The 17,888-nt window shown below is 53.2% G+C and overlaps 1 protein-coding gene across 1 annotated transcript; it reads right to left on the reverse strand.

Annotated features, from left to right (window-relative positions):
* Nucleotides 1-6,043: 6,043 nt before the first annotated feature.
* On the reverse strand, nt 6,044-17,529 carry ANKK1 (ankyrin repeat and kinase domain containing 1; the record flags this gene model as incomplete). Its single annotated transcript, XM_080719948.1, has 8 exons — nt 6,044-7,347; nt 8,247-8,283; nt 8,980-9,098; nt 9,680-9,835; nt 10,428-10,477; nt 10,709-10,860; nt 12,231-12,525; nt 17,345-17,529. The coding sequence occupies 8 exons, from the start codon at nt 17,527-17,529 to the stop codon at nt 6,044-6,046; spliced, it is 2,298 nt and encodes a 765-aa protein (XP_080576074.1).
* Between the last annotated feature and the right edge of the window lie 359 nt (nt 17,530-17,888).

Genomic DNA, 17,888 nt, shown 5'->3' on the forward strand with positions numbered 1-17,888 from the left:
CACCACACTAATAAAACTTTGACAAGAGTTCCTTTCCAGGGCCCTGGGTGGCCTGGAGCAGTGTGTCCCACAAGATCCTAACAGAGGAAAGCCAGGCTCCCACCCTTCTGCTGTCCTGGTGCCCTCCTCACCCACCAGGGAGAGAAAGCAATGCGGAGACGGTGGCCTGGTAGCCATAGATAGGCCTTGACTGTGTCTCCTCCCTCGTCCCGGCTCTGTCTCTCTTCGGGATCCCTGTTGCTAGAGCAGGTTGTGGGAGGCAGGCGAGGCCTGAATGCTGGGGCCTGGGCAGTTCTCCAGACTAGTCTGCAGCTCCCACCCCCCCTGGGGTTACAATGGCTCTCTCCTCACAACAGAAATTTGGCTCTTTAAGAGAGAAATATAAATCAACCCGGTGAAAGAGGAACGTTCCTCCCACCTGGAGAATAACAGCGGTAATAACAAACAAGGTGGGGCACCCACGGCTGGCTGGGCCGGGAGCTGTCAGGGCATAATTTGCATGCTAAATGCAATATTTTTAGCACCAAAGTTTGGAGCACTTTACTTGCCCTGAACATTTAATTATGGACTTTGATCTTGTCCTTGAAAATGAAGGTAGCGCGCTAAGCCCCAGGAGCAGCTCCTCTCCCCAGGAGCGGCCAGGTAAAGCTGGCCCTAGCTCAGGGCAGCCCATGATGTATGTAGTCATCACTGGCTAGGGAAGGCATCAGACCCCTGTGGGGTTCAGAAATCCAACGGACCTCTCAGCTGCTGATGCCCACCCCATACCCGACCCACCAACACGTGCATGCATGCATGGGCTCACATGCACGGCAACTCTGTCTATGGGCCATTTTGACCTGGGTGGGAGCTCAGAGGTTCATCTCATTAGAAATCCCACGAGGGCATACAAGTTAACTAACTGTGCGAGCTGAAGAGATGACAGGGAGGCAGAGGGAGAGAATGCAGGCAGGGAAGACCCAGAGAGGGAGGGAAAGGAGCCCCAGAGAGCTGGAACCCTGTCAGAGAGAAGAGGGGAAGAGGGCAGGGCAGGGGCGGGAGGCGGGGCAGGAGAAAGTTGCCCACAGTTGTCACGAGGCTGCAAGTCTTTCATTCAGACAGCAGATTGACAGGTAGAGTGGGCAGGGGGAGGGCCGGCGCCACCCTCTCCCCCCTCAGCACTTCAGGGCAAAGAGATGGGAGGAACGGGACCTGGAGCACAGAGGTGGCAGGGGTGGCCCAGGCTCTGGTCCCTTTCTCTTAATGAGGTTGGTGGGGTGGGGGGGATAGAAGCCCTCTGGAATTTCCCTCTGCCCTGCCTTTCCTGTGCTTCTGTTTGTACACGTTTCTATAGAATGCCTCTTTTTTTTTATTACTGAGGATTGAACCCAGGGGCAGTCTATTGTCTGTTTCTGAACTATACTCCCAGCCCTTTCTTCTCCATTGTGGGTGGTTTTTGTGTATGTGTGTGTGTGTGTGTGTGTGTGTGTGTGTGTGTGTGTTTGTTTTTTGATCAGGGATTGAACCCAGGGGCATTTTACCTCCAAACTACACCCCAACCCTTATCATTTAATTTACTTACTTACTTATTTATTATTTTTGAAACAGGGTCTTGCTAAGTTGCTGAGGCTGGCTTCAAACCTGTAATTCTCCCATCTCAGCCTCTCAAGTATGGGGATGTCACATATGCACCACCACACTCAGCTAGAATGCTTTTTAAAGAAAGACCCTTCATGTGCCTTTCCAGCAGGTGGAGTGGTCAGCACCCCCTGTCCCACCCTTCTTTAGCACACAGCGAGGGGTCACCACAAAGGGGCCAGGGCCAGATGGGTACTTTGCTGTATCATTGAGATGGGATGGACAGTTACAAAGGAACAGATACAGTTGCGACAGTCAGTTTTTGAAGCTTTCGGCCCTTATTTTTCCCCAGGTGGGTCTAGAGGTGTTCCAGGTGGCCATAGCTAGGGGAGAGGTTTTGGAAAGTTGCATCCTGCTCCAGGCATCAAACAGGTGGTCAGGATCCCTGCCTTCATGGGCTCACAATATGCTAGAATGACTGGCATTAACCCAACACTCACAGGATAATGCAAACGCTCTGCTTCTCATGGCAGAGCCCAGGAGGCCACGGCCAGGGTTGTGGGAGGGCAACAAACACAGGCAGGTGCAGCACAGATCCAGGGCACTGTTCTGCTGGGGATAGGTGACCCAGCAGCCCTGGAGGGTCTTGGCCTAGAGCAAGCAGATTAAGAAGCCTGGCTGCAGGGAGAAGCTCAGATGTTACTTCTCAGCTGGGCTTTGGGCAGGGGCAGCCAGGTCCCTGTCCAGAGGCATCTCCAGTGTCTACACTTATCTGGGGTCTCTTCCCAAACGTCCCTGTTCCCAGAGGCTGTGTGGCTGCCTTTACCTGCTCCCTGTGCCCGCTGGCTCACTGTCCTCCTGGGTCCAGGACTCAGGCTGTCTGTGACTTTAGCATCCAGTTATGCAGGAATGACTGTGGGATTTGCCCTCCCGGATCTCGGATCTTGAATGCTGTCTTCTACCCCTGTCCTCCCAGGGCCATTCCCCACTATTCACGAAAGAAAAGCCCCTCATATGGGAGGTGGTTTGTTGATGGCCCAGCTAGCCTTGACATCCAGAGCTCCGGAACCTACATGCCATCCATTACTCACAGCTTCCTGACCATCCCTGAGTGCAGCTGGAATGGGTTAATATAGTCAGAAGATGTTTTAAGAAACAGCAAGAGATGCCGGGCGTGGTGGCACACGCTTGTAATCCCTGTCCTTGGGAGGCGGAGACAGGAGGATCGCTCAGTTTCGAAACCAGCCTTGCTGGCTTAAGAGACCCTGTTTCCAAATAAAAATATAAAATAGGTCTGGGAGTGTAGTCCGGAGGTGAAAGGGTTTCCCAGTACCACCAAAAAAAAAAAAAAAAAAAAAAAAAAAAAAAAAAAAAGAGAGAGAGAGAGAGAGAGACAGACAAACAGACAGCAAGAGAAAAACTGCATGGGACTTGAGATTTAGGGTAATACTCTAGGGAGCTGTGCTAATAGCAGTTGGCTGTCCCGGCAAGCAACTGGGGCTGGGCTGGACACAGTTATGGTGGCCAGAATCTGGGTGTCTGTGTTCTTGAGGGTTCTCTCCTGACAACCAGCTCTGCCACGCTCAGGTTCTGGGAGTTCCAGTGAAGCCAGAAGCTGATGGGGAGAGAACGGAGCATCTTTGGAGCAGAGAGAAGCAGCCTGGCTTTGTGGGATTAGGGAGGAGGGGGAAGGAGCTGATAAGAGTAGCTTCCAGTTCCTTCTTCCATCCCAGTTCTGTCCAGGGTGGCCCAGGAGAGGAAGCGGGGTTAAGACCTGATGGGTGGAGCCTTGGCCTTTCTAGAGAGATCTTCTCTTTCCAGTCGGAGCCACAGGCAGCCACTTACCTCTATTGAGACTTAAAAATCTGATGTCCTGGTCACAGCAGCCACATGTCAAGTGCTCGGTGCCACAGGCAGCTAATGGCAGCTACTGAGTGGCCAGATACAGAAGGTTTCCACCCACCCACGTTGTCCTCTTGCACGGTGCTGGCCCAGAATGACTTCAAGGCTAGAAGTTTAGGTAACTTCAATTAAAATGGAGGATGAAGTTTAAGGAACAGGCTTACGGAGAAAGGCTGAAAGAAATGTTTAGTTTGGGACAGTTTGGATTTAAGGATTCTATAGGACCTCCAAGGGGAGATGGCCAGCAGAAAATCGGTGTACTCAGCTTCTAGTACCCACGTCCCTAATCTCTCCAAACGGCCTGAAATTCCACTAAGTACCCTCTTCTTAGGAATTCTAAGGGCCTCACTAAAATGCAACTATAAACATTCCTGGGGAGCTTCTAGAAGACAGCTGTGTTGAAATGTGACGCCGTGTGTGTCTGCATCAGTGTCTGGCAAGGGTGGCTTGAGAAGGGAGGAAAGGTTTCATGAAGGGGCAGTGAAGGGCCCATGTTGACCAGGGCTGGCCTGAACCTGCTACCTCTGTTATCTCTAGGAGGACAGGAGTAGAAGAACTGGGTCTGATAACCTCCGCCATCCTGCTGAAATGATTCCCAGGGACAGTTCTGACCACATCCCCATGGGATTCTTGCCATTCATTGGACAATGGATGTCAAGGATATCTACTTTTCTAACACCTTTTTTCAAGGTCTTTCCTCAAACTCTTCCCCAAAAGATTAGCAACGCCCTACCCTTCCCTGTGACTGTTTCAACCATACTGATAGAACTGTACCCAACCGGCTGTGAAGGTATAGCCCCAACCCTCTCCTTTAGCTTGCCTAGATTGCCTAGGCTTGAAGCTAGGTTCAGATTCCAGAGTGCCACCATTGTTTTGGGAAGGACAGAACTCCTAGAGGCATTTTGAACCTGGGGAGAACAAAGGGACTGGGGCTGCTGGCTAGCAGGGAGTGGAGGGCGAAACAGCCTGCTGCATCACCCCTCCCCCCCACCTCATGACTGTGCTAAGGAAGGGGACAGGAAGCAACATGGACGCCTCCTGGTGGTCATTCCCAGAATGGGCTGCTCTTCAGAATCCCTGGGGATTGATCTCACCTGGATTCTACCCTGGAGATTCTAGTTTACTTAGTTGAGGGTCGACCAGGCATTGGTATATTTAAAAAGCATGTTACCAGGAGATTTTAGTGTGCAGGCTCAACCTACAGGTGTTGCTCGAGGACACCAACCTGCTCCGTGCTGCTCCTGGGCTCCATGGACACCAAAAAGGAGTTATATACTGTATAGGATCCTGGATGAGGCAGCAGGTTGTCTCTGCTCTGTCTCTCTCACTCCGTGCTAGTGCCAGGATGCTGACTGGGAGCCCCATGCCCAGCCCAGAAGAGAGACACACAAAGATGGGTCAGAGCTGGCTGGTATTTGGGACAGAAGAGCCCATCCCTTTCTCTGACACATCCTTGAGCTGGAGGGGCTGTGCAGTGTGGAGAGGCAGGAGGACCCCCAGGGTGTACGTCTTACTCCATTCTTTCCAAATGACTGGCTGTTTCCTTGGAAGCCCACTGGCCACTGAGACAGGGCTTCCATAATCCACAGTTAGCATGAGCTGCTCCAGTCCTGCCAACCAAGGAGCCAGGCCAGGCCAGCTGATGTGAGACTGGGGTGCAGTCATGAGTCAGAGTGGCTGCTGAGGAAAGTATCTGCCCATTCTGCAGTACATATACCAAACCCAGACAATCTACCCCCAACATACACACACACACACACACACACACACACACACACACACCCCACACTAATAATGCTGTCCCTATATATGCCCTGATCTCACAAATTAATCCATCTCTAATGGAGAGACTCAGATCCACAGCTTTATTGATTCCAGGGCTTGACGCCTGGCTGTGTAACTGGACATAGAGAAGCATGGGGCCAGGGACAAGGAAACCGGTGTCCCACATTGGATCACTGACCTAGAGCTTAGGCACTCCCTTTCTTCACCACCCCCTCCCTCCAAAAAAGAGACCACGTAGAGACTAGGCATTGGCATCAGAGTCGCCAGGAAGGTATGGTCAGTGTGGTGACAGGGCTGGTGTTAAACAGTAAGTGTGCATTTCCTCCGAACTCTGGGCTGTGCTCCCTGTGCAAAGCAGGTGAGCCTGGCTTTCCTACCCCAGCCTGCAGCAAGGGGCCAGGAGCACAAGAGGCAAGCCAGGAGTACGCTTCTCTCACTCCTTGAGCCCCTTTGTTTTCAGATGGGTTTCCTAGGACACAAGGGTCCCGTGAACTCGGGGGCAGGTGGCAAAAGGTGGCAGGAGTCTTGGAGCTGGAGAAGGAGCTCACCTTGGGGGCTTGCATCCATGTAGAGGAGGGTGAAGAGCCAGGGGACTGCAGGGATGACTGCTAGGAGGCACAGAAAGCAGCTGTCCAAGGCAGGGCCCTGCCCCAGCTCTGGACCCAGTGGTACTTCTCCCCTTCCCTCCATCGCCCAGGACACCAGGTTCCTGTTCCCTCTCACGGTCAAACAGGTAGGCAGGAAAGGGGTCTCTTTTTTCCTTTCAGCAGCCCATCCAGACGAGGAGACCCCAGTTTGTCTAAGCTTCCGTCTGGGCTCCTGGCTCCGCAGCACCCAGAATGGCCAGTGAGGGCTCTTTGCCCTCTAGGAAGGCCACGATGCTCTGTTTTTGGCTCCGGAGGGCCAGCTGTATGGGTGTACAGCCCGCGCCATCCTGGATGTCCAGCTGGGCCCCAGCCTTGACCAGCACTTTGAGGATGGCTGTGTTACCCTGGAGAGCAGCCAGATGAGCAGGTGTCCAGCCCACCTTGTTGCGGGCACAGACATCTGCCTGGTACTCCAGGAGATTGATGACACTCAAGAAGGAGCCCCTCTGGACCGCAAGGTGGAGGGGAGTCCAGCCTGACTGCTCAGCAGCATTGGGGTCAGCCCCACACTGCAGCAGTGCAGACACCACCGCCTCCTCCCCGTGGCGGGCGGCCAGGTGCAGGGGACTCCAGTTCATACCTCCCAGAGCCCCCAAGTCTGCATGGCTTTCGGCCAGCAGGTGGATGATCTCCAGGTGGCCCTTGTAGGTTGCCAGATGCAAGGGTGTCCAGCCCTGTTGGGTGGGCAGCTCGAGGCTGGCCCCGTACTTGAGCAGCATCTTGCAGATAAGGTATTTGCCCCTGGCAGCGGCGGTGTGCAGAGGTCCATAGCCACCCTGGTCGGGGACATTGGGGTCTGCCCCACTCTTCAGCAGGTGTTGGATGGCTCTCACTTTGCCCCTCTCCACCGCCAGGTGCAGTGGAGTCCTCAGGTTTCTCTGCTGAGCGTCCAGCTTGGCCCCCTGGCCTGTTAGCAGCTTGACCAGGCTAACGTGGCCAAAGTAGGCAGCCACATGGAGAGGAGTCTTGCCCTCAACCTCACAGAGGTTGGGGTCAGATTGGCGGGAGACCAGCAGCCGGGCTACATTCTCAAAGTTGTTCTGCGTGGCCAGGTGGAGCGGGGTCCAGCCCTCATGCTCCTGGGCATCCACGAGGGCCCCATGGTCCAGGAGCAGGCGGGCAGTGCGGTCGTCCCCATTCTGGGCTGCAAAGTGCAGTGGGACCCAGCCGTCCTCATCTGCCAGGTTGGCATCCGCGCCGTGGGCCAGGAGCAGAGCGCAGAGGTCGGGCTGCTGGTCCTGGGCGGCGATGAGGAGCGGCGTGTAGCCAGAGGCCGTCTGGCAGTCCACATCCACCTCGTGGGCCAGCAGCAGCCTCACCTGCTCCACGCTGCCCTGCACCACGAGGAAGTGGAGAGGAGTGACCTTGTTCTCGTACACCTGCAGCTCTTCATCGCTGGGGACCAGGCTCCCGCTGTCGGAGAGCCTCAGGGCCCGCTGCAAGTCATCTCCTAAGTCTGCTGGGAGGAAGACAGGTTGGGGAAAAAAAAACTCCTACAACCACCCCAGAGGTTATCTTCACCATCCTCCTGCCTCCTGGAGGCACTATCCAGGAACAGACTAGATGGGGAGGGCAAAACCTTTCCTGGCATCAAGGACCTCTGTGTTCACCCTGGTTATGGTTAGAGTTTCAGCTTCATTGTGTGGGAGAGCTGCGCATGCAGTTCTTCCTGCTCAGAGGAGGTAGAGCCCAGGCTCTGAAGGGCCCCAGTGCACACCCTCACTCCATCCCCTCAGCATCTGTCCCTGACCTTAGCCAGTTCTCTGTCTCTCTGAGCCTCCATGCTCAGTTAGTTCAGTAAAGGGAGACGGGCAGTACCCAGCTCACTCTACCAGTGTGAGGACAAGCGAGATGGGTAAGAACTTTCTGGACAGGGCCTGGTAGGAGGTAAGTCCATGTAAATTGGAAATATGTTGTGCTATGATCTAAAACCCCTCCACTGTCTTCAGGCCTCTCTTCCTCCTGCCCTACCTAGTGGTGTATTAGAATGAAACAACAACCATGTTCACTGCCCAACCCACACTGGTCCTCATTTAGTTTGTCTGGGATGGGCCTTAGGCATTTGTATTTTTTCTTTTAAATTTCCAAGTCATTCTACTGTGCAGCCTGTGTTGAGAGTCAGTGCTCATCCCCTCCTAAGTTGGGAACAGGGAATCTGGATGGAATCTTGGACCTGGATGAAAAGTACAGGCAGCCCCCCCTCCCCCCAGGGTATGGGCGCTACTGTCCCCTGAAGCTGGGTTCTAGGAAAAGATCCACCACTCTGGATGTGGCAGGAGGATGGGGAAAGAGTACGGCTGGCCCCACTCTCTCCCAGCTAGGAACCCTCTGGTCTCCCCCAGCACCTGGACTCACCGCTGTCTGTTAGCTCCTGGCTGACATCCTCGTTGACCTGGGGAGGTAGAACCGGGAGGTACAGGGCAGATCATGAAGGCACTTCTGACTTGGGCTGTCCTTACAGACTTCCCTCTCTCCAGCTCTCTCTATCATTCCTCAGGACTTACATGCCCCCGCCTCCCACCCCAATCTGGGAGACTCCCTCCTGTGCCATAGCTCCCCCAGCTGTTCTTAGAGGAAAACACTGATCAGAAGAGACCCAGTCACAAAAAGGTGGCCAGGGCCTGGCTTTTCCTCAGGGACACATGAAGTGCAGGTGAGTCTGCAGGTTCTGCAGGGAGCCCCCAGCCAGCCCCTGGCGAGTTCCCGCTTTACAGTAGGGGCAGGAGAGCAGAGGAGTGATTTTGATATTCCCAGTGTGACAGCCCAGGAGAGCAGAGGCTTCCTTCTATGGGACCCCATGATGTAAGAGGAGTCATGTCCTTCCTAGGTGCTGTGAGCCACGGCACCCCCAGTCCTTAGAGTGCCTTGGTGCAAATGGAGAAAAGGTGTCCATTTGGATGCAGCAGCCCCAGCTGGACTTCCCGGCTTGGTGAGCAGAGTGGGGGCTGCTTTCAGCCTTCACTTGTCCCTCAGCCGAGTCCTGTGAGGGACACGGCCTTTGTACACATAAAGTCCCTCTGGAGACCCTGGAGGTTCACATTACAAGCTCTGGGCAGCATGGGAGTGGGTGGCCTAGCTGCGCACCCACCTGCTGGGGCTGGCATAGCAATGGTTTGCACGACACCTTCCTGGCCAGGGCCTCGCTGGTGAGGTCAGCCACAGGGCTCTGGAGCAGGGACAGCAGCATGTCTGTCTCGACTGTGATGTCTGCTCACCAGGGAGAGAGAGAAAAGAGGCAACAGTTGGCAGGTGGCTTTAGATACCCTGACCTCGCTGCTGTCCCTCCCCACACCCACTTCTTGTTCTGCACACAGAGGTAGGAAGCTGAGCCCCAGCCTTGGCTTGGTGGGGACACATTTGGCAAGTCACCTACCCTCTGAGGATCCATCCTTTTCCATAGGACAAGGGCGCAGGGCCAGGTTATCTCTAAGGTGCTTGTATGTGGGTATGTTTTCATGGTCCCTAAAGGGCCAGATAATTTCATTGTCCCTTCCAGGCCTGTGACTCTGTGATCTAGTAACGTTTTACAAATGAGGATGCTGTAGTTCTGAAAGTACTGAGGTGGCCCGGGAGCTCAGCAGCAGGACTGGACTCAGAGGCAGTGAAGGTTTCTACTGGACCTGCTGTGGGCACAGACCCGAACACACACAAACCAGAGCCCTGTCCTCAGTGGCCAGTGCTTCCAGCCCCATGATGCAATCTACCTGGGAAATCTCTCCAGGCCCTTCCTGGCTTCCTTCCTGGGCTGACTCCCCCCAGGCCTTTGACAGGGAAGGCTGGATAAACACCTAGAAAGCATGGCCTCTTCGTGGGATCCTGGTCCCAGCAGCGTCTCATCAGGTCCACCATCTGCTGGGCCTCGCCTGGCCACTCATCAGAGACAGGCTGCAGGGAAGGCCGCATCCCTGTGGCCACTTGGATAATGATGGTCATCATGTTGAGTCCTGTGGGAAGAGCCAGGCTCTGTGGGTGCTAGGAGGCAGGGCAGAGGGGCTGGGCAAGAGAGGGGGTGCTGAGAGGACCCTGACACGGTAGAGACTCTATAAATATTTGGTGAGTAAACAGCTAGATTTTGGAGCCACTTGGGGCTCCAATTTGAGCAGCTGAATCTCTGGCCACCTCCGAGATCAAGACGGGACATGAGCCCATGGAGCTGGCCTCTGCTGTCCTGAGGTATCAGGGCAGACAAACAGGCCTAGCCAAAGGCTTGGACTAACTTTGCAAGGTTATCCACCCACACTTCCCAGCAGGCTGCTCACCTGCATCTAGGTGGCAGAGAAGACAGGCAACAGCGCTTTGGGAGCAGGGGAGTTCAAGCCGCAAAGCAAATCTAGGCTGACTTTTGTCTTTCGCTTTACTAGTATGTGAGCTCTAGAAGCTAGGGTCTGGGAGGCAGCAGAGTGAGGTAGGGATCCCTGAAGATCACACTTTCCCCAACACAACCTGTCTGTGGCTTGTCCAGGCCTCCCCGGTCCCTCCCAGGGCCCAGCTGAGGGAGCTGCCCCTGCCCCAGACATAGCGATGGCCACCTGCTACCTGAATACGGTTTCTTCTGAGTGAGGAGCTCCCAGATGACAATCCCGAAGCTGCAGATGGAGAAAATGTTCCCTGAGAGACTTTGTTGGGTATCCACAATCACCCCAGCCAAGGGCCCACAGATCCCACAGTCCCACCCAAAGCCCCTGGAGCCAGAGTTCTCCTGATCCCTCCCCTCCCACCTGGGCAGGGAGGGCCATATCTCATCCCTATCCTCCCACTGCACCGGCTGTAGGTATGTGCCGGAGCCCAGCACCGCTCACCTGTCCATACTGGCTCACCTGTACACATCGTACTTGGGCCCCAGGGCCTTGCTACTTTCCAGGAACATCTCAGGGGGGATGTAGCTGAGTGTGCCCCGCAGAGCCGACCTCTCAATGTACTGCATCCGAGTTGACTGTTCCATCCACTTGGACAGGCCAAAGTCTGAAATCTGAAGAAAGCCAGGCAGCGGGGATGGGGTCTCCATAGAGCCTTGCCTCCAGCAGCAAGTCTTGGTTTCTCCCCCTCCCATCACGCCCCTGCTCCAGTAGAGTAGTGGTTCTCTACCCCACTGTCTCCCAGCTCTACCACTCACTACCTGGATGACCCTGGACAAGCTGCTTCCTCATCTCTAAAATGGAAATAATAGCCGGGCGTGGTGGCGCACGCTTGTAATCCCCGCGCTTGGGAGGCAGAGACAGGAGGATCGCACAGGTTCGAAGCCAGCCGCGCTGGCTTAAGAGACCCTGTTTCCAAATAAAAATATAAAATAGATCTGGGAGTGTAGCCCGGAGGTAGAAGGGCTTCCAGGAACCCCAGTACCACAAAAAAATAAAAATTAAAAATAAAAATTAAAAAAATAAAATGAAAATAATAAGAGTACTTAGCTCAGAGGGCTGAGTGAGGTAGTATGCCAAGAAGCCCTCAGCACAGTAAGAACCCTGAGTTTCCAGAAAGACTAGGATACAGATGCCATCTTCAGCAGGTGCCTGCTCATCATACCTCTATAGACCCTGAAATGCTTATATCAGGTAGACTTATTCCCCTTTTGGTCTTAACCGTGAGTTATTCATTCACCAATTGGTCATTCATTGTGGTTCAACTAGATGGGGGACTGAGACACCCCTCCTCAGTGTACCCTCCAAAGGTCATATCCAGTTAGGGGGTACACTCACTAAGGAAATAGTTTCACAAATGATTATATACTTGCAACTGGGGCTTGTAGCAGAGTGAAGAAACAGAGGTGCAATGAGTAGCCCGTTGAGGTGGATGAGGGAAGGCCTCCCTCAGGAGGTGGTTTAAACTGTGAGTGGAAAGGTGACCAGACCTTTGCTAGGTAAAGAGAGAGGAGTGGAGGAGCAGAATGTATAAAGTTCCTGGGGAAGAAAAGAACATGGCACATTTTAGGAACTAAAAAAAAAAAACAAAAAACCACATAATGGCATTTCTTAGGGACTGGCTCATTTACACACATCCCCACCCCAAGCAAAGAATACAAGGGGTAGAGATTCTTCTGTCCATTTTAGCTTCTGAGATCAGGCACGTTCAGGGCCATATGGCTTCTATCCATTTCAGAAACGATGAGCTGAGGCTCGGAGCGCACTCTTGTAGGCATCCCCATCCCCATCCCCATCCCCACCTGCATGCATCAAATTTCACTGCTCACCTGTCTCTGTTTTAGATGTGATCCCTGCCTCCAGTATTTGTCCAAGGAGAGAATCCCTTAAAACTCTTGACGGGCCAGTTGGCACGTCGATAAGCCTGCCCACCTGGAGGAGACTCCAGCATGAAAAGGGGCCAGGGGCCTGGCCAGGCCTTTACCTTGACATGCATGTTGTTGTCCAGCAGGATGTTGCCCGGTTTGAGGTCCAGGTGGAGCAGAGGTGGCTTAATGCTGTGCAGGAAGTTCATGGCCAAGCCGGTCTCGTGGACGATGCGGAACTTGAGTTGCCAGCAGAGACTGTGGGTGGGCAGCATCTTCTCCAGGGAGCCGTTGGCCATGAACTCCATCACGATGCCCAGGGGCTGCCTGCACACTCCGTAGATAGATACAATGTGCTGAAACTTGACCTTCTCCATCTTGGCTGCTTCTTCAATGAGGCAATTCACATCAGAGCTATGGAGAGAGAGCAGGGAGCAAGAGAAGGGTGGGAGTGACCCCTTCATTAGGAAATCAGCCAGAAAAACACACAAGCCAGGCATAGTGCCAAGGAGAAGCCCCAGAGAAGCCTCAGGAGCTTGCCACACAGAGAAGAGAGGCCTGAGGGGACCAGTGGACATTACTGAAGCTCAGGTGGCCAGCTGTCAGGCCGGCAGGACGTGAGTTCTAGCAGCCAGCCCATTCTGCAGAACTGGCCACAAAAAGTACTAATCTCAGCCTGCCATTTGTTCTGCCTGCTTATTTATGTGTTTGTCTCCCCCGACAGGTTTCCAGCCCCCTGGAGGACAGACATTATGCCCCAAGCTTCTGTTTTAAAATATCATCTATTGCCATTTTGATTATGAAAGTTATACATAGATCTCACAGAAAACCTAGGGAATACAGAGCTATAAAAAAGAAAATTAAATCGCCAGAAATCCAACCTTGTAGGGTCGGCCTCAGTTTATATTTTAGCATATCCTTTTATGATTCACTTTCGAGGTATCTCTTTTCCTTTCCCTCTCCCTTTTGTTATTTTTCCTCCTCTCTTTCTTACAATCAGAGCTTTGGTAGCCCCCCACCCCACCCCCCACATTGTCATTCTCTTGAAGCAGGGTGTTTAATGGTTGCACGACATTCCATTTTATGGATGAACTGTAATTATTCTCCTCTATACTTCCCACAGCACATTGCCATGCACTGCACAATACATCTTTGTTGGAGTGAACTGAAGTCAAGACTTAAGAGAAAGCCTTGCAAAATAGGCACTTGCAAACCCTCCCTTCATTTCACCCTGCGTGCCCAAAGAACAGTAAATATGCAAATTTGGGGACCGTGGGGATAGAGACTCAGGGGAAACAACATTTTTTAAAAGCACATTATTTGCAAAACTGCGATGCCACTGTCTTCAAACACTGTCAGAATCATGTTCACAGGGCCTCCCTGGGATCCTGCCCAAGAGCCCAGGTCAAGGCAAAGCCGCCCGCTCTCCAGGAATCTGGCTCCTGGGTTTCTCTTGTGCTCGCCCTTACTTTTACTCTTCCAGATCATCCCCTCCAGCTCTGACATTCTCGCTCTCTTTCCTCTCCTCCCCTTGGGTTCAGGGCAACTAGACCAATATAAAATGGACAAAGCCTGGGGCTTGAAGGTCACGAGGTGCTGCTGGCTCCAAACCCCAGTTTCGCCGCTTGCTCATCTGCGTGATCTCAGGCAAGTGAGTGCTCTGGGCCTCAGCTTCTACACCGTAGAGTGGGAGTACCAGTTCCTGCCGTGCACAGTTCTCATTCCTGCTCAGACTCCCCGAGGGGCCGCTGCCCTGCCCCTTCCCACAGCTTTCACCACCCCTTGTGTCTTGGGTCTGAAGTCATTGCTTCACTCAGCACACGTTGCCATATCTCTGAGCAATGTCCAGCTCCCCGCTGATGGCTCAGATAACCCCCCTCTTTTTCTCTCTCTTCCCTCAGCCACAGGTCAACATCCTCCTGGATTTCTCCCCTCTTTCTAATCCCTGTTTCCTTTCCAAGCTCAGAATACTAGAGCGCTGAGCTTGGTTTTAGGCACTCTCTACTCCTCGTACTTTAGTCCATTGCACCATCTCCAGATGGACATTCGACCCTCAACAGGTCTGAAGCTAAGCTCTTGATTCTCCCCTAAAACCTGCTCCTTCCAAAATCTAAGCCAACGGGGGCGCCATCCTCCCGTCCACAGACAAACATCCGGCTGCATCCTGATCTTAGTCCTATGCCCAGGTCCTGGGCCTGTCCTGCCAGCTCTACCTTCCAAATACAGCAAGACCCTCACTCTTCTCACTGCCTCTGCCCCGCACATCCCAGCCCACGCGTCCTGTCTGCTCCCTGGTACCCTACAATCTAGTCTCAGCCCAGCAGCTAGAATGATATTTTGAGAACGCACATGGTAGCATGTTGCTGTCTTGGCTAGAGCCCTCCAATCCTCTCTTCTTCATCACAGTAAAAGCTAAAGTTCTTACAAGTCTGACAGAACTCTCCAAGATTGGTCTCTGGTCTTATCTCCTACTTACCCCCACCCTCACTCTGCTCCTCAATGGGGGGCTTCTTGCCCCCACCACAGGACCTTTGGACTTGCCACTTCCTCTGCCTATAACACTTTTCCCTCATAGAACCACATGATTTCGTGGTCCTTCATCTGCTCCAAAGAGCTGCTCAGATGGTATCTGATTAATAAATATTTCACAAACAAATCTATATAAAATTGCAACCCTGCCCCAATACCTTCATTCACAGATGGACCACAAATTAATATTTCTATACCATATGTGTTCTTAGAATATAAGACTACTTATCTCTTCTTATATATTTTAATCAAGAAATATCAGGTAGTTATAACTGCTATAAATACTTTCTCTGGTACTGAGGATTGAACTCAGGACTGTTCTATCTCTGAGCTACACCCACCCCCAAACATTTCTTATTTTAAATTTTGAAACAGGTTTGTCCTTGAATCTGTGATCTTCTTATCTCAGCCTCCCAAGTACAACGATTACAGGCATGTACCACCATGCCCGACCAATAGACAAAAATCTTATTTGTTTATTTTTGTTTATATTTATTGTCTTCCTCCATTTGATTGTAAGCTCCATGAAGGCAGGGACTTGTTTTCTTCAATTAGTCCTTAGAATGAGCGAATCTCACCCATGCCTCAGCTTCAACTACCACCTAAAACGATTTTTGGTATTGTTAGCTCTGCCCTATACTCCAAAGTCCTCTTGGCTACCCCTCTTGGCTGTGTAAAGGCACCTTACACTAAAAAATTATGAAGCTTGATTTATGATCCTGGGCCTCTTTTCATGGTTTTTACTTTGTCAACATCACCATTCAGCAAATATTTATTCAATTCAATGATTTGCCTCACACTGAAATAGAGTGGTAAACAAAATAGACACAGGGCCAAGTGGACATTCTAGTGGGAACTCTACTCCTTGGGCAAGCCAACATCCTGCGGGCTCTGCCAACCCAGCACCACGGGGGGGGGCGGGGATTTCTACCTCCTAAATCTTACTTGACCCATTCCTTTCCCTCTATCTCCATCACCAACACTCCAGCCTAGGCCTCAATCATCACTTGCCTGGGTGAAGACAACAATTTCCTGCCTGGACCAGCATCCACTCTACCCATTCCAGCAGGTCCTCCTTACTGCCAGCCTGAGTGATCTCTCCCCACCGCCATCACCCCTTCCTGGCTGTGAGCCCTCGGTGGCTCCCCACTGCTCCTTCACTCTCTCCTCCAGCCACAGTGGCCTTTCCCCATCTTTTTACTTACCATGCCCCTCCAGCCACAGGTCCTGTGCACTCTCTGGCCTTTCTTGGGAAACCTCACTTACTCAACTCACACACATCCTACTCGTTCAGCTCTAGAGTAACTTCTTCAGGAGAGCCTTTTTTTTTTTTTTTTCTATCTCTGTCAGACTTTCGGTCAGTGTTTATTATCAGAAAGCTCCCCTTACGCATCTCACAGTAGCACACATATCTACATGTGGGGTCATCTAGATCATGTCTTTCTCCTTCTTGGATATAAGCTGCAAGAAAGTAGGGACGTTTCTGTTGTGCGCACCACTATCCCCAGGTCTAATAGTAGGAGAGCAATAAGCATTTGTCAAGTAGAGGAAGTCAGGCAGGCACCGCATCAACGCACGAACCACTCCTAGACTCTACGTCACACTAGCAGGCATTCATTACCGTGTGTTCCCTGTCCCCTAGCCCCTTTCTACCCAGGAACCCCCAGAACTCGGGAAGGAAAAATGGCAGGAGTTATCATCCATGTCCAGCAGCGTGGCCATGCCAAGGCCCTCTGTTTCCTTTTGTTCTTCATCTCAAAGGCCAGCAATGATTTGAACAAATCCTAGAATAATCTGACCATACTCAAAGCCAACAGGTGGAAGCAGGGGGAGGGAGGTGGGTGAGACTTAGGCTTCTCCACTCTTGGTGAGGTGGGTGAGGGCCCAGGAACTGGCCCGAGTGGGTGGGGCCTGAGGCTTAATCTGGAGAGTTCCCATGGTGACCAGAGGGCACAGGACAATAACATCTCAGTAAGAGGCCAAAAGGCTTCTAGTGGCTGCCCCAGGGGACCTTGAAAGGAGGTCATGGCTTCCATACTCTCACTTAGCATCCCCTTCATGGCTACGGGGATAGCAGTGCACAGGTAGCACAGGGGAGCCCATCCCAGTGGGAAGACAGAGGTGAGTGGAACAGTATGGAAGAGATTGTAAGAGGAAAAGGGAGGCGTGACAGAATGTAGCTCTCATGCACACGATGAGGGCCAGGGACAGAAATGGGACAGGGATCATAGTGCCCAGAGGAGCTTTGCAGCAGGGCCTACAGAAGAGCAGCAACAGGGCAGGGCCCAGGCAGCCATGGGAGAGAAGGTGGCTCCTACAGGTCACTAAGCAAAGTGCCACACCTTTCAGGAAGCCCAGCCCTGCTCTGAGAGTTTGGGGTGGGAGGAGGGTAGCAGGGGCGGCCAAGAGCCATCATGGCGCCCAAGGGCAAGGAGGCAGGACAAGTTTGAGAGGTCAAAGGCATCCGGCAAGGGTAGTTCCCCGCTTGCCTTTGCCCTCTGTTGACTGCACAAACAGGTACACTGTCGCCTGTTGTGTTTCAGGCTCAAAGACATATCTGTGCCTGGCTGCTGGGTAGAACTTAGACCTGCCCAGACAATCCTCAGCCTCAGCCCCAGCCCGCCCCTTCCACGGGGCTCCACGGGCCCAAAGCCTGCCCGGCCTCAGTTTCTCCTCTGTGAAGGGAGAGGGGCAGGGCAGGTACCTGGTGGCCTCGTGCTGGAGGCAGGGGGAGCACTTGATGGCATACTGGGTCCTCCAGCGCCTGTGCCGAGCCTGGAACACCTGGCCAAAGCCACCGCTGGCTATGCGGCGCCAGTCATCCTCGAAGTCCTCGCGGGTGAAGAGGGTGAGGCTGCCCAGCCGCTGCTCCACAGGGCCGGCGGCCATGGGGTCTGCGGGGCTCTGCTGCCCGGGACCTCGCCTGGCAGCCACACTCACAGGCCGGGACGCTGCAGGGGAGGAGCAAAGGAGCCTTGGCTTCCTGCTCCTCTGCAGGGGCCAGCCCTCCCTCCTTCCCCGCCCAGGAGCAGGCCTGCTCTCTAAAGGCGGGGAAGCCCAGCCCCAGCCCGAGGCTCAGCAGGTTGGAGGGTGCTGGGCCTGGGAAGAGGGGTCTGCCGCTTAGAAGCACCCACTGCTGCAGGGTGGGGGAGCTGGGCAAGGACATGTTACCAAGGCTAGAAGCAGAAGCAAGGCCAGAGAAGTTGGCGCTATCTTATTAGACTCAGAGCTCAGTTGAAGTTGGCTTA

This window comes from Muscardinus avellanarius (assembly GCF_963383645.1).
Source record: "Muscardinus avellanarius genome assembly, chromosome: 1".
NCBI classification, from domain to species: Eukaryota; Metazoa; Chordata; class Mammalia; order Rodentia; family Gliridae; genus Muscardinus; species Muscardinus avellanarius.